Raw genomic sequence first — 16,280 nt, forward strand, 5'->3', positions numbered from 1 at the left:
TCTACATATGAAAAAAAAGCACATGAAAGACACAAAACAAAATATACTTATTACTTTTAGCATGTTAAAAACAATCACATCCAAAAAAGTATACAGATAAAAATGTCATAGATGACATAAGAAAATAGTGTGTGTATATATATATTTTGCATATATATATATATATATATATGTATATATATAAATCTACAGTATTTACCACTGTTGACATATGTATTTTGGAGCAACTCAGATGCTGCTATCATATCCTAAATTATACAGCTTGGTTTATTACGAGTCACAGAATCATGGTTTAAAAACTGGAATTAACATCCTCAGCGATGCGTCTGATGTACAATTCTTTCTAAGCCCCCGCATGATCTGAACGGAGGCCCAGGGAGAGCGGGCTTTGTGCCTGCTTCAGCAGAGAGCTGAGCTGCTAACACACGGCCATTTGTTTTGCTGTTTAATAACATCATTACCAAGTTGATTAAAATTACATTAGACTCATTATATACATAAAAACTATTGTCACATTCACTAGCTAAACAAATGTTACTCTCATTGGAAAAGACATACTTCGGTACCTTGAAAGTTTAAAGCCCCAACTTACAACCAGAAGAGCCCGAGGTGTTGGGTTTTCTACTCTTGTCCTTGTTCAAACACGAGGAAAGCACGTTGAAAATAAGCTCTCCAATTAAACACAAGGTCAGACTTTCTGGGGATGCCTAAAACTGTCCCTGTGTTTTGGTAATTGTAGTGTAATAGACTTTTTGGAAGATGTTGCTAATTTTTTAACCATGAACCTGAATTTGTTCTCACTGCAAAAGAAAAAAAAAAAAAAAAAGGAGATTTTTAGAAGTATGAAAGTCACACTATTTTTTTAAAGATTAAAACCTTAGGCTCCTTACTAATAATTAGGATCATTTTTTGCAAGTTTACACAATGATAATTTAATGGCCTGAGTGTGGCAATGTCCCTTCATTACCACCTTTAAGGAAAGAGTGCCAGGAAAAGCTCATGTAAGTCAACAGCCTGGGCCCTGCAGGAATTTACAGGGGAGAAGTAGGAAGCGACCACAGCATTAAGCCTGCTATCAAACTGTGTCAAAGGAGCCTGTTCCGTGCCCCAGTGTTTAAGCACCATTCAGTGGTGAGCTTTGCTCTCCAGCGTCTTTAACTTTCAGAAGGAAAGAAAATAGCCACAACTGCAGAGAAGCTGAATGAAGTCGGGGCAAACCCTGACGGCACTCTAGGATCTGGGTGAAAAATATAAGGGATAAAAAGAGAAAAACAAAAAATAAAAAACTTGGCTGAAAGACAAGTTAAGGAAAGGAAGAATAGTAAATTATTCCATGGATGTAGATTAAAATTAATTTTTTTAACGTTTCTTTAGTTCTGTGTTCAAATGTGTGCGCATGGAGGCTTTTTGGTATCTATTGAAAGACACGCACACTACATCTAGCCTTGAAAGTATCTATTCTACAGTTTCTCAGTGCTCTGTGACGTTACTCAGAACAGGATGGGCTAATGGCGCAAAAACGCTCAGGTTCTGGAGGAAGATGTAATTGAAACGGAGTCCCGAATTATCATGATGTGTGCGTCCCTAAATGCTATTGCTGTGTTGAATTCACTTCAGCAGGTTCAGTGATGCTGCAGTCTAAAAATGCTCCTCACAAACCACGTCTACGTGGGGCTGAAAGGCTCCTATGTATTCCTAGTATCAGCAGACACCAGAACCCTGCAAGATGTTCACAATAGTATAAAATACTGCTTTGGCAATTACAAACATAGCAATGTAGGTTTCAAATGGTTTCTATTCTCCTGTCTTTACCAAGTATAGATAAATTCTCACAGCAATACTGATTCTTGAATAGAAAGTCCATCCCGATTTCTGTAGTGGTACACTGGAGGCGAGGGCCCTGAATACCGACAGCCAGAGGAGCCAGCGTCTTCTAAGCCTGGGGAAGTTCTGTATCGCACTGGACTATCCACCGAAACTGCCGGCAGACTGTGGTCCTGGAAGGGAACGTGCTGGAAGGTGGAATATTTTGGTAAGTTGCTCAAGTGGCCCCGGTTAGCGTCTTGAGTCCACAATGGTCCATGAGTCTCGGGTCTGTAGGTGTAACTGACTTCTGACCACTTTCTGTTATCTGGCAGATAATCCACTGGAGGAATGATGAACTGTCCATTCTTTGGCGACTCTGGATTGCCTGCATATCCCTCAGCGCCAGGATCAATGGGAAGGACTTCTATGCGGCTGGAGGGCAGCACGACAGGGAGCGGGCGGCTGTGCGACTTCTCTGGAGAAATATTGACTGAAAGAGTCGAACCATAAGGTCTCCGGGAAGGATGCACTTGAGTCCCGTGGGTAGACGGCGGAGAGGCAAAGCTGCTGTTAGCAGCAGGGATGTGTCTGGGAGAATTGCCGTGGTAAACGGGGGGGTTACTGTAGGACGGCGGGAGCACTGTCCTGCGATCCTCTCCGTCCAACGGAGGTGGGTATTTTGCGTAACCTGCAGGCTGCACTTTAAAAGTAAACTTGTTTGATACTCTCGATGGACTAGAACTTGGCTCCACATACTTCCTTGGGCTGTGAGAGTAGACCACGTTCCGTGGACTCTGGGAGTAGGCTCTTTCTAGTGCCTCTTCGACAGAAGCGCTGTTGTCATTTTCAGGTACGTTGTCGTACTGGGACGCGTTAGAGCCCCGCTTCCCTTCATCGGCATCCAAAACCTGCATCTTCTGCCTCACGTTTGACACCCGAGGGTCAGCAGAACTTGGGATGGAAACTGTGAGTGCCGGGTGTCCTGACCTACTTTTGCCTTCGATGGCGTACTTGGCAGTTTTTTCCACGGCTGAAGTCTCTGACGGTTTGTTCCACTTGGGCACAAACCCCTTCCTGGCGTTGGACGTGGCGTTGCTGTTCCGGTTAGCGGCCGCATGACTATACTGCCTGGGACCGTCCTGCGGACCCGATGGAAGTTTTCCTTGAAGGTCTGCTTCATCTTGAAGCTTTTTACTGTCTTCATCTTCTGATTTCCGCCTCAGGGCCCGTACTCGTTCTGGTGTACCAACCCCACTCGCATGGAGGGGGGAAGGCTCGTGCTTTTTGTGAGGTGATGAGCCGCTTCCTCTTCTGCTGCTCATATGGGGACTTGGCCTGCCCACGCTTCTCTGTCCATTGCTCAGGTAACTGATGTAAGCAGACTCAGGTGGCAGCTGACCCAAAGGTTTCTTCGGATACTCGTCCTCTTTCCCTAAAGAGAAAGACAGATTTATAAGTAAAATAGATACAGGAGTAAATGATATCAAATGTAAGAACCACAACAGAACTGCATGCTTTTCGTACGTGCACTCGCACACGTATCTACACGCCACAGGATTGGACGGGTTTAGAAGAAGCGCTATTTATTTATTTATTTTTTTTTTAAGATTTTATTTATTTATTTGACAGAGAGAGAGAGAGATCACAAGTAGGCAGAGAGGCAGGCAGAGCAGGAGGGGGAAGCAGGCTCCCTGCTGAGCAGAGAGCCCGATGCGGGGCTCGATCCCAGGACCCTGGACCATGACCTGAGCTGAAGGCAGAGGCTTTAACCCACTGAGCCACCCAGGCGCCACTAGAAGAAGCATTATTTAGAGAAACTGATACTAAAACACAGCAAAACTCAAAATCTTTTTACATGGCAGGCAGGTGGAAATATTTTATGAACTAATGAGTAAGGTTTATACAATGATGAAACACATGATTCTTAGGTTTTTTTAAGATCTACTGTTGCTGGGGCGCCTGGGTGGCTCAGTGGGTTACAGCCTCTGCCTTCGGCTTGGGTCATGATCCCAGGGTGCTGGGATCAAGCCCCGTGTCCGGCTCTCTGCTTGGCAGGGAGCCTGCTGCCCGCCCCACCCCACCCCCCGCCTGCCTCTCTGCCTACTTGTGATCTCTGTCAAATAAATGAATAAAATCTTAAAAAAAAAAATCTATTGTTACTTGCTTTTTCAAGAATGTAAAGCTGATATTCATTCTCTTTTTATTACCAAAACAATCGTGCAGGTCAGTAGTTCAATGTCTTACCATGGTATTACTTTTGCTTTAATTTACCTCCACTAAAATGGTTTTGAAATCAGTAAAACCTCTCCTATCAACTTTAGGCAGGTCTGAAAAATTGAAAAGGCAGGGGATAACCAACTGTAGTCTCAACGTTGTCCCAAAACAGCTTATTATTTACTATTATTATTATTATTATTATTCTCTCAAGTACCCACAAAAGGAAAAAAAAATTAAAAAAAAAGAAAGAAAATCATACTGACTACTTTTAGTTTTACATTTTACATAACGAACATCAGAAAATTAATGAAGAGGGGCGCCTGGGTGGCTCAGTGGGTTAAAGCCTCTGCCTTCAGCTTAGGTCATGATCCCAGGGTCCTGGGATCAAGCCCCGCATCGGGCTCTCTGCTCAGCAGGGAGCCTGCTTCCTCCTCTCTCTCAGCCTCCTTGTGATGTTTGCCAAATAAATAAATAAAATCTTGAAAAAAATTAGCGAAGAACTAAAGGAAGGTACAATAAACTGGTCTTTTGGTAAACAGTTTTAGGATGTTCAGGCTCACGACTTTGATTCAACACAATACTTGAAGTCCTAGCCACAGTCACACAAGAAAAAGGAATAAATGGCATTCAAATTGGCAAGGAAGAAGTAAAACGGTGACTATTAGCAGAGGACAAACCAAGGCAGATACTTCACCGCACAGAACAAACTGCTAGCTCCCACAGGGGAGGCGGGTGGGGCACGAGTGCCGGGATTACGGTGCGCACGGAGTCATACACGGCCCTGCTGGAAACTGTACACCTCAAGCTAATATAGCACCGTACGGTAACTTTACTGGAAGTAAAATACAAAACTTCAAAGAGTCTAAAAAAATTTTAAAATGGAAAATAATTATAATGTAGATATCCAGTACATATCATCCTGAAGAAATGACAGACTTCATTTGTAAACATTCCATGGTTTAAAATACGTTTTTCACATATCACAGAACATGAGTCTCAATTAACAGCATGTTGCTGCTCTCTTCGTGCACGCCCCCCCGCCCCTGCCTGTAACACTGACCGGGTAAGCTCAGTTTAGGCCCTGTGCTACGTGATGCGTCCACGAGACGTGAGCAAATAGAAACGGTCTTTATTTTCATGTAGCTCACGGTCTGGATGATGATAATTTTGTCATTTACCCGCATATCGTACTTCTAAGATATTTTTTTAAAAATATTCAGTGAACTTTTCTTTGGGGGGATGGAGAACAGAGAATGATGAAGAAACAATATCCTTTAAGGAATTTAGCTACGGGAATCAGAATTATTAAGCTAAAAATGACCTTTGTGCTCTTTTCTTTTTCCTTTTCCTTTTTTTCTAAGCAGGCTCCACGCTGGGCTGGCCATGGAGCCCAGTGCAGGGTTTGAGCCCACGACCCTGAGATCAAGACCTGAGGTGAGGACCAACAGTTGGAGCACCCCCCCGGCGCCCCTACCTTTGTGCTCTTCTAATCCAGTAGTCTTTACGCTTTTTAAAAGCAGACCCTTTTCTTTTCACACCGAATTCCATACGAAGCCCCAATATATAGAGAAAATATAAACACAGATGCTCTGATCAAAGTGGAAAGTCATCCCTTTTTCCTCTTCCCTCAGCTGGGCAGCTGAGCAGAGTCCGAGGGCTGGAGAGCTAGTTCTGCCTGTAGTTTAGAGGTGGGAAGCAGAGTCTCAGAGCAGCCAGGAGATCTCTCTTTTTTTTAACATTTTATTCACTTATTTGACAGAGAGAGCATAAGCAGAGGGAGAAGCAGGCAGAGGGAACGGAAGAAGCAGGCTCCCTGTTGAGCAAGGGAGACCAATGTGGGGCTTGATCCCAGGATCCCGGTACCATAACCTGAGCCGAAGGCAGATGCGCAATGATTGAGCCACCTAGGTGCCCCCCGTGTGATCTTTTGTGGCAGATACTGAATGAGAACCAGGACCCAGTAGTTTCATTCCAGCTCTGCCATTTATGTCACATTAATTAAACTCCAGAGATCCTTTTGATGATTTTAACTGAACCTAACTTTACTTTGGCAATATTTGTACAAGCCCTTTATTTTGCACATTTGAAAGCACGCCCAGTGAACTGGCAATTACAGGTTGTGTTGCTCACGTCTCTATTAATATGTATGTATCGAGCAAATACTACATGCCAGGCAGTGCTTGGGGAGCTGGCCATCCAGAGGGGACACAAAGGATGAAGTCCCTGTCCTCCTGGAGCATATATGCTGCTCGTGCCGAGCTAGGAAGACAGTCAGCACCAGGAGAAGACAATTAAAGTGATCTGGGGTGGGTCGGGGCCGAGCAGGGCAGAGCTCTGGCAAGAGCAAGGGCACCTGTGCCTTGAGTGGGAGAGAACACTGGGGCGAGGCCGGAGGAACGAAGAGTCACATCACACAGGGCCTTGAAGACCACAGTCCGGACTCTGAATTTCTTCCTAAGTTAACCGCAATCTACGAAGGGCTTTTCGGCAGGAGAGTAACATCATCTGATACCTATCTTACCAAGTTCACCTTGGTGGGACTTGGATTATGTAATAATTAGTGTTGATAACAGTAACAATAATGGCTAATATTCATCACACACTTACCATGCGTTAGCCACTGCTCAAAAAGCTGTCCATACAGCATTCAGCAATAGGCACGTAACTGAGGTCACCACTGTGACTCTCATTCTAGAGAGGAGGAAATGGAGGCAGAAGTAAACCCGCTCAGGGGCTCCCAGTTGGTAAGTGGCAGACACACAGTTCAAACCCAGAGCTGATTGCAGAGTCCTCTGGATGGAAGGCAAGAGAAGGCGCTGCTTCTTGCTTTATACCGTAAGGTCAGGGCCACACCCTTGCTCCTGCTAGGTGTGGGCTAAGAGATGAATGGACCACAGGGGCCCTGGGGGCTGGAAGATACTGCTCAGTGACAGAGGGTGCGACCAATACTATTCTCCTATCTTTTTTTTTTTTTTTTTTTTAAGGTTTTGTCTATTTATTTGCCAGAGAGAGAGAGAGCACAAGCATAGGAGTGGTAGGCAGAGGGGAGAAGCAGGCTCCCCCGCCCCACCCCACCCTGAGCAGGGAGCCTAATGTAGGACTCAATCCCAGGACCCTGGGATCATGACCTGAGCTGAAGGCAGATGCTTAACCAACTGAGTCACCCAGGCATCCTTGTTCTTGTATCTTTTTATAAAAAAGACATTTTATGGTATGTGGACACAATATTTTAAGTGATAACCCAAACTTTAAAGGTTGTCCATGTTGGAATGACTGGGGGGCTCAGCTGGTTAAGCATCTTCCTTGGGCTCAGGTCAGGATCCCAGAGTCCCTGCTTGGCAGGAAGCCTGCTTCTCCCTCTGCCTGCTGCTCTCCCTGCTCATGCTCTCTCTCTCTGACAAATGAAATGAAATGAAATGAAATAAAATAAATTGTCCATGTCTGTCTGTGAAATAGTCTGAGGCCATTCCAGTTCAGTGTTTAACCAGCCTCAAAGGAAACAGCTAGAATCAAGGTAAAGAAGGGGACTCAAAAGCCAAAAGCACCCCGAGTCCAGAATATTGACAAGGAGTTATTTAGCCTGCTGGGTTAAAAAACCAGCAACAAAAATAAAATCAGAATCTGTGTCCCCCAAAAAGCTTTCACCAGCTCTACAAATAGTTATCCGCTGTGTCCCAGATAAACACAGGAATTCCTTCTTCCCTGTAGGCGCGTGATACCAACAAACAAATTATCAAGAAGATATAAAGACCTCTATAAGAGAAAAACCGCACTTGGGAATCTCCTCGTGGTCCCCACTCGGACAATTTTCTCAGGGCACAACGCAGTAACCTGCGTGGCTAAGGCAACGGCCGGCCGGCGGACGGTCAGACAGAAACATCAGCCAGTCACCACGACGCCCCTTCCAGGTGGGTGAGTGGAAGCCCGATGACAACCATAACCATTAAAAGGAAAAGGAAAGCAGCAGCGCCCAGAGAGTGGTTAATTCCTGCCTGCGAGATGTGCTGTTACAGGGACAAGACTGGATTAGCTGGAGAGACTCTTCCGCTGAGCCCTTTAAGCTGCTCCTCTCTGCGCCACTCCAGCCGCTCTGGGCAGCGTGGGCCGCCTGCCGCGCGGGTCACCCGCTCTCCAAGCGCTCGCACACCACCAGCACGCAGCACGTGCAGCGCGCACGGGGCCTCCCCAGGACATCATCAGTCCACGGTCCGAGCCGCGAACGTTTCTCAGCCCGCACAGGACGTCTTCAGTGTTTCCATTTGCATCAGTTCACAGCCCACGAAAGCCGGATTCACTTGTAATTAGGGTTTTCAAAGGTTTGCTCTCTGCTATGGACTGAAAGCTTATGACCTCTCCACCTCCCGCCAAAATTCATATACTAGAAGCCCCCCATGGAATATATTTGGAGATGGGGTTTGGAAGACAATTAGGTCATCGGGGAGAGACCTCATGATGGGATCAGTGCCCTCACCTCTCTTCAGAGTGGGGCAGCGGACAAGGCCACAAAGAGGTCTGCTCTGCCCTGCTTTTACTGCCCCCTCTGTGAAGGCTTCTAAGAGTTGCCAGACTTTACCACAAGGACTGCAGCTGATGGGGTCCTCCCAGTTGGGGTCAACAGTGGACTGAGGAGTGGCCCCTGGTAGAACAGGGGGGACACCCTGTTGGAGGAACAGCGGTCAGACAGGGAGCTCTGGGCCAGAAGGGGGACAACCCTTCTCCTTCCGTCATCATAGCTTCCCAAATACCCCAGACAGGTGACAGAGGGAGGGAGAGTCTGAGCCTGAGCCACGTGTGTGAGGCAGTGGGCAGTGGCTGGCACGTGTTTGCCCCAGAAAAGAGCTATACGGTCTGCGTCCTCTGAGGCGGACTGGGCACTGGGGCAGGTTTCATTCACCAGAGGACCGATTTGAGTTTTCCCTTCTTCAGCAAAGACTGTGCCTAGAAATTACCTCATTGTTCTGGGCTGAATTACGTCCCCTCAGAACTCATGTGTTGAAACCCTAATCCCTCAGTATACAACAGAATACAAGGCCTTGGAGATAAGGCCTTTACAGAGGTGATTAAGGTAAATGAGGTCATTGGGGCGGGCCTCTTATCCGACATGGCTGACATCCTTCTCAGGAGAGGTGTACGGTCACAGACAGCTATGGAGGGAAGACCATGTAGGAAAACGCCCAGCTAACGCCAAGGATGGAAGAAACCAATCTTGCCAACACTTTGATTCTTGACTTCCCAAACTCCAGAATTATGAGAAAACATTCCTCTGTTGTTAAAGGCACTCAATCTGTGCTATTTCTATTAGAGCAATCGGAACAAAGATATTACCCTAGAGTCTATATCCTCAATCTCAAAACTGATTTGCTGTACCAAACAGATTTTATGGATTGCCTTTTCCTGCTAGTTAAAAATCACATTTCATTATTTATCATCATCTGCTTTTATGGTCCCAGCATATTTTCTTTTCTTTTTTTTTAAAAGATTTTATTTATTTATTTGACAGAGAAAGAGAGAGAACACAAGCAAGGTTAGTGGGAGAGGGAGAAGCAGGCTCCCCACTGAGCAGAGAGCCCAAAGCAGGACTTGATCCCAGGACCCTGAGATCATGACCTGTGCCAAAGGCAGATGCTTTAACCGACTGAGCCACCCCGGTCCTAGCATATTTTCAATGTCGACAATGTAATGAAACCAACTATAGTAATGACAATTTATTTTACATGACCACGTCGAAAAGACAACTGAACTGAACAAATGGGGAAGGCAGACACAGGCAGAAACAGATCCACAGTGATGCGAGATCCATTACTTTGCAGGTTCCCATATGCCATTTTCTGTGTTGTGGCTACCATGGTATCGCTAGGGATGGGAACCTAGGATTGGCCTCCATAGCATTTTCCACAGACACAGAGCTAGACTGGCTTAGTGACAACGATGGCACAAGAGGGCATCTTTGTAAGTGTGTAACCCAGAATTTAAGCAAGATTCCAGGTTTGGACTAACTGAACCAGAGTAGAAAGGGGCTACTGAGGGACCAATCCATGGAAAGATTCAACAAAAAAGAAACAAAACACTTGGGGTAGGTGGAAGGAAGAAAGTGGGGAGAAGAAAGGGCCGTGAGAGAAAACGGAACATCTCCCGGGAAAATAGGGCCACGTCGCACACTGTTCCTCTACGCTAGTACCTATAGACTTGCGTCCTGAAATCCTGTAATTATATAAAAAGCACATATTGGTAAAGACTCACAGGACACAGAGTAAAAATGTAGGATTACAGATATAAGGCATATATTTCTCAAGAGAAGGAATGAGAAGATTGAGAAAAAGGTAATAGGGAGAATGAGGCGGTAATTCATGCACAAAACAAAATAGAAAGGTGTGCGTCATACGTACATGCATGCGAGAGTTAATTTTTCAATATAAAGGTAGGAAAAGTATTCACCTCACATTTTTTTTTTTTTAAGATTTTATTTATTTATTTGACAGAGAGAGAGAGTGCGCACACACAAGGGAAGCAACAGGCAGAGGGAGAAGCAGGCTCCAGGGAGCCTGACATAGGGCCTGATCCCAAGATCCAGGGATCATGACCTGAGCCAAAGGCAGGTGCTTAAGGGACTGAGCCACCCAGGCCCCCCTTCCCCCTGCATTCAACACCACTTGATATTCAAGTCAATCGAGCAAGTTTTCTGAGGAAGGGACATTAATGTTCTGTGCATCTGCATATTGCAGAATTAAAAGAAAACTTTAACATGTTCCATTTACCAAATGGGCAAGAGGCCCAAATCCACACGGGGGAAAAAATTCTGTGACTGTTCGAAAATATCCAAAAAGTGGCATCTCCAAGCTCCTTCATGGGAGCCGGAAACACATGTCCCTTTCCCCTGGTAGACAATAACCTGCTTCAGGCGACTTCCTCCGTATCCCAACCTCTGGTATCTAAGTTAGTCACGGAATTACAAGTGAGGTGGTGACAAAATGTCCATTTATTCTCATGGTAGCCTAATGGCACACTGTCCCTATGCACGGCACAGAAACATAATGGTTACAAATACCCAAGTTCCACCAGCAAAGGAATTAGATGTAGCAGGGTTTAAAGGGAAAAAAAAATCCAATGAAGACAAAATGACACAGCATTTAGTTAATTTCTAAACAGGAAATCCCTCATTAGGCACTGGGGCCTGTAGCAGGCACAGGGTAAGTACCGCAAATGCACAAAGACATTTAGAGGATATGGCCTCTCTGTCCTCAAAGAGATTTTCAACAAGCATGGAGGGAGGTAAAACAATTTGAAAGAGCCGTAGACAGAGATTTAAGAAAGAACCTTCCAAAATGCAGGGACTTAAAAAACCCAGTTCATCCCAATTTTAAAGACAGTAACACAAGTGAGACTATGGAGGGCCAGGATATTCACAGGCGCCAGGGCCAGACTGCAGACTGGGATTTGCTTAATTTACAGCAGTGTCTGGTCAGCCTCCTTCCCACAGTCATCTGTGACCCGGGGGCGTGCTGAAGACCAACAGGAGGCACTAACATGTGGCTCGGGGTCCTGGCATCAGCACCTACTTTCCACAGACGCCTGCTGACTGAGGACACTGTGGGATTAGGCTGTGTTCAAGTTATTCCCGTAACTGACCGCACATCTCTAACTGGCGTAGAATTCTCAGTAACCCGACAATGATGGAAGATACACATGCACATTAGAAGGTGGCTGGGGTGATGGACACTGGGGAGGGCATGTGCTATGGTGAGTGCTGTGAAGCGAGTAAGCCTGACGATTCACAGACCTGTACCCCTGGGGCTAATGGTACATTATATGTCAATAAAAAATAAAAATTAAAACAAAAACATACACACGTTGTCTGTACCTCAGCGCAGGACCTTGGCCGTCCGGGGCAACACAACTGGGGAGGAGGGCTGTGTCTCTCAAGGGGAGAGGAAATGAGAAGGGGTGGAAAGAAGTGCCTAGAGAGGAAAAGGGGGAAAGAGGAGGTGAGGAGAGAAAGCAGGCGCAAGAGGAGAGGTGAATGACAGAGAGGACCAGAAAGAGAAGGAAGGGGAGCCGAAGGGCAGAAAGTGGAGGCGGCCACAAGGAAGAGAGGAGCAGAACAGCGTCTCCCTTCCCAAAGATGCTCATGTCTGAGCAGGGACTTGCTGGGGTTTCACAGAAACCGGGCGGGGCAGAGGCCGCTCCATTCCAACGGCAGTCAGTACCCAAACTCGAGGACCCGGTGCCAGGGCAATCCAACCTCAGTAATTATGTAATCTGGAAGAAAACTCTACCTGACTTTGTGATAAAGGCAATGCTTTCCTGAAGATGAATTATTCAACCTTCATTGAGCTGAAGACAGACTGTGTAGACTGCTCAAGGAGGACAAATGCCATCGCCCGTAATACTTTCCTATGCTAGTAAATATTCCTCACCATTTTCCCATAAATGTGACCCAAATAAGCATTAAACATTCTTGTACTATCCTTAGACCCACCTTAACCTATCTGAACCCCCGCATACCCATACACATGAACGCTGGTGAACTTGGCTTTGTCTGGTTTACCTTCTCCTTTCACCCCAAGCAGCCAAGGGTAATTGTAAGATTCGAGCCTGAGCCTAACTGATGTCAAAAGAGATGGCTCTACACAGGCCCTATGTATCAACCTTTATTCTCCGTACTTAAATTCTGAACTCTTCAACAGCCACAATACTGTCTGTGCTCGTCCCACTATAAACTCCGTGACTGTAATTTAATTTGCTTCTTCCCCTTGAAAACAGAGGTGTCTGACAGAATTACTGCCCTACTCTTAAAGGGTGGGAAAGCACCACAATCCTTATCATATACGACAGGGACACTTTTGTGAAAATACCACATTACTGATTCCGACAAAAGTATTTTTATGCCACTGTCAACTTGACATATTTTAATAAAGGCAAAAGAGCTTGTCAGTTGGTTTTTTGGAACTTTTTTCTTTTAAAAAAAACGGGGGGGGGGACAAGAGAAAGAATAGTCTAACCATCCCTTAAACAAAACAAACAAATAAAACAAAACCAAAAAAACCCGAGAGAATCCCTCAAACCCCCTCAGGTTTGGTCATCTTTGCTCTTACTCAGGTCTCTGCTGCCACCCTGTGGGCACTACACCAAATTACAAGCCTTGCAGGTCAGTGGGCATTACCAGTTTCATTCTCCCAACAAGAGACACAGAATTACAGCAAAGTGCTCAAAGCGCTCTCTCTTCTAACACCCTACTCTTCAATTTCAACAATAGAATATATATACTCTCACTCTTCTAACAGTTTTCAGTAGGAAATGGCAGGGGCTGTTGTCAGGAAAATTATTCTGGGAGTCATCTTATTCCTTTCCAGATCAAATATTAAGTCTGAGTTTGAAAATATTGTCACAAAATCAGTGGTTTCATGTTTACATCTGAAAAATCAAATGGCTTTATTTCTGTTTAATGTACCATTAGCCAGAAAAATATACAATTCAAGAATTATTATAGCCATCAACAATCATACCTCCTTTCTATAGGGAAATAGTGTGCTGTATTTACAGCTATAATAGGGGAAAAAGTATGTTCTTTAATCATTGTAGTTAGTTCATAGGCTTGACTTTTTTTCTCATCAGACAAAACTTGAAAGACGGGAAACAGAAAGGAGAGAATTATTTAAACACATTTATAAATCTATTATAAAACCATTTAATGCCACAAAAATCAAGAGATGTTTGTGAAATAACTATTTTTCAGATTGACTTATTTAGAGAGAGCAAAAGCACAGGAGTGTGGGGGAGCAGAGGAGAGGGAGAGGAAGTCTCAAGCAGACTCCCCACTAAGGACAGAGCCCATGCGGGGCTCCATCTCGAGACCCTGACATTCGGTCCATAGTGGAGAGCCAAGCTGAGCCAAAACTAAGAGTCAGATATTCAAGTGACTGTGCCACTCGGGCGCCCCTGAAATAATTTTTAAAATCTACACTTTGTGATCCTAGTGTTTGAATTCACACGTATACATATGTAAAAAAACAAAAACAAAAACAAAACCCTGCTGAGCACATTTAATATCAATTTCTATTATATAAACAAAAGTGAAAACCCACCTAAACCCTTAAAAAGTGGGACTTTTTTTTTTTTTTTAAACTAACAACACATTGACTCCTTTGTATGTGTGTATGTGATCAGGATACGAACCAGTTCCATTACCTCAAAAAACTGCGTCATGCTAGCTAACCGTTTGTAGATGGCAGCCTTTATTATCTAAAGAATAGATTAAAACCTCTCATTAGTTCATTAAAAGATACTGACTGAATGCCCATTTTACGGGCACTGAAGTCGGTGCTGGTGACACAGAGCACTGGGAGCAGGCACAGGGTGCGCCTCAGGTACAAAACCCCGGGGCTTGAGTTCTGTGGCTCGGGAGGCTGCAGCTGGCTGACAAGGCAGAAGGAGGAGATGATGCTTAAGCCAAGTCGTGAAAACTAAAACAGAATGGAGGGGGACAGAGGCACCTGGAGAATTGTTCAGGGTGTCCTTGGGGGAGAAGCATATCCCGAGGCAAAGTAGTAGGAGCACATGACACGGCAGCGGGGCCCCGAGGGGGCAGGGGGTCTGCTGTAAGGTAGGGTGCTGGCTTGGCAATCAGGCCTGGTCACCGGGGTGGGACCGGTGTTCCAAGCCCCAGGTTCCTAATCTCTAAGCTGCTACTACTACTACTGATGGCAGAACAAGCATGAAAGCTATTCAAAATTAAATTAAAATGTCTCTTAATACAAGATTTAGGGGCCTTCATGGGTGCCTGGGTGGCTCAGTCAGTCTGCCTCCAGCTCAGGTCATGATCCCTGGGTCCTGGTTCCCAGGCATGCCTGCTTCTCCCTCTGCCCCTCCCCCACCCACTCGTGTGAGTGTGCAAACTTGCTTCCCCTCCCCCCCCACCCCACCTCCCCAACAGACCCACGCTAATATTTAAAAAAAAAAAAAAAGATTTATGGTCCTTCCAGATTAAAAAAAACAAAGGAACACAGGATTCCATTATGTTCAAAGATGCTGAAAGGTAAAAGGTGAAAGTAAAAGTCCAAAAAAAAAAAAAAAAAAAGGCAAAGTCCAATCCTCCTGGGTGGACAGCTGCGGAATTCCTCAAGGAGAAGAAAGAGCTGGGTGGTGTGCAAGTAGGATCCATGGTGTCTGACTATGTGGCTGAGCCATCTGAGGGGCATGGACCCAGTGATAATAAAAAGTGGTTCTGCTTATAAGTTCGTGACTGATGAGAATTCAGTTGGAGTCCTGGCTCGGATTTCAACTGACAAAGTACCTTCCAAATGTATTTGAAATTCATTTTTTTCATTCATAAAGATCTAGAATTAAGTATAGAAAAACTGAAGAGAATTAAATACAGGATTAATTCTGTATTTTTTGCATTAAGGAATCTGTCCATATTTAGTATTTTATATATTTACATTAAGAGAATTTGGCCAAGTTGTTTTTTCATGCCAAACGGATTTGAACTTAGGATATGAAATTTATAAATAGTAGTGTAACTAATTTTTAAGGGACTGGAGGTTCAGCAAATTCTTAAATTTATCACAGAAGTTCTTTAAGAACTAGGGAAGGTTTTGTTTTGAAATTTAAAAGTTATGTTTAAGGAACTGCATATATTAAATGTATAAATGCAATTTAAAATGTTTGTAGGACTTCATCTGTAAATGGAACCAAACGTTAACTACCATTAACATTAACCAAACATTAATGTGCCCTTTAAAAGAGAATGGTAAATTTTCCCAAATTTAAAAACAGTCTACTGACTTTTATAAACTGGATTACCAGACTAAAAGAAGAACTAGGTTTCGGGATTTGTAACTTTAAGAAATCAAATACTAATTTTTAGAAACCTCAACAATTCTGTGCACCAAAAACTGTCCTCAAGGATATTAACAAACCTGAGTCAACAAAAAACCTTATTCCAAAGGGCTGTTGAAAAAAATTAAGTGACATGAATATGTAAAAGAACGCATTTTGCGAGAAGACTATCATGTAAGACTCAAAAATTTGCCATTATTGTTACTATGTTAAAAGTGTTTGAGGAGGTGGGAAGGATGGAAATAGGAAAATACGCAGACGGCAGACTGGGAGAGTATCTGAGGTCAAACGAGGGAGCCTCGTCTTCTCTGTTCGACACAGCAGCGCCCCCTGAAGACTCTGGCTAGATAAGGGGCAGCACTGGAGTCAGTGATCTGGGTTTGGACGACTGAGGCTGGAGAGGAGGCATCAAAAGAAACACA

The 16,280-nt window shown here is 44.6% G+C and overlaps 1 protein-coding gene across 3 annotated transcripts in view; it reads right to left on the reverse strand.

Annotated features, from left to right (window-relative positions):
• Positions 1-1,285: 1,285 nt before the first annotated feature.
• The window catches only part of LOC111158619 (USP6 N-terminal like), a 141,077-nt gene continuing 126,082 nt past the window's right edge, over positions 1,286-16,280 (reverse strand). For all 3 annotated transcript variants that reach the window (XM_022520758.1, XM_022520759.1, XM_022520760.1), the window contains one exon: positions 1,286-3,238. In XM_022520758.1, coding sequence (XP_022376466.1) covers positions 1,830-3,238 — 1,409 coding nt within the window. In that variant the 3' untranslated portion in view covers positions 1,286-1,829. The remainder of the gene's footprint in view (positions 3,239-16,280) is intronic.

Source organism: Enhydra lutris, unplaced genomic scaffold (assembly GCF_002288905.1).
Source record: "Enhydra lutris kenyoni isolate GAN:26980312 unplaced genomic scaffold, ASM228890v2 scaffoldscaffold61, whole genome shotgun sequence".
NCBI lineage: Eukaryota > Metazoa > Chordata > Mammalia > Carnivora > Mustelidae > Enhydra > Enhydra lutris.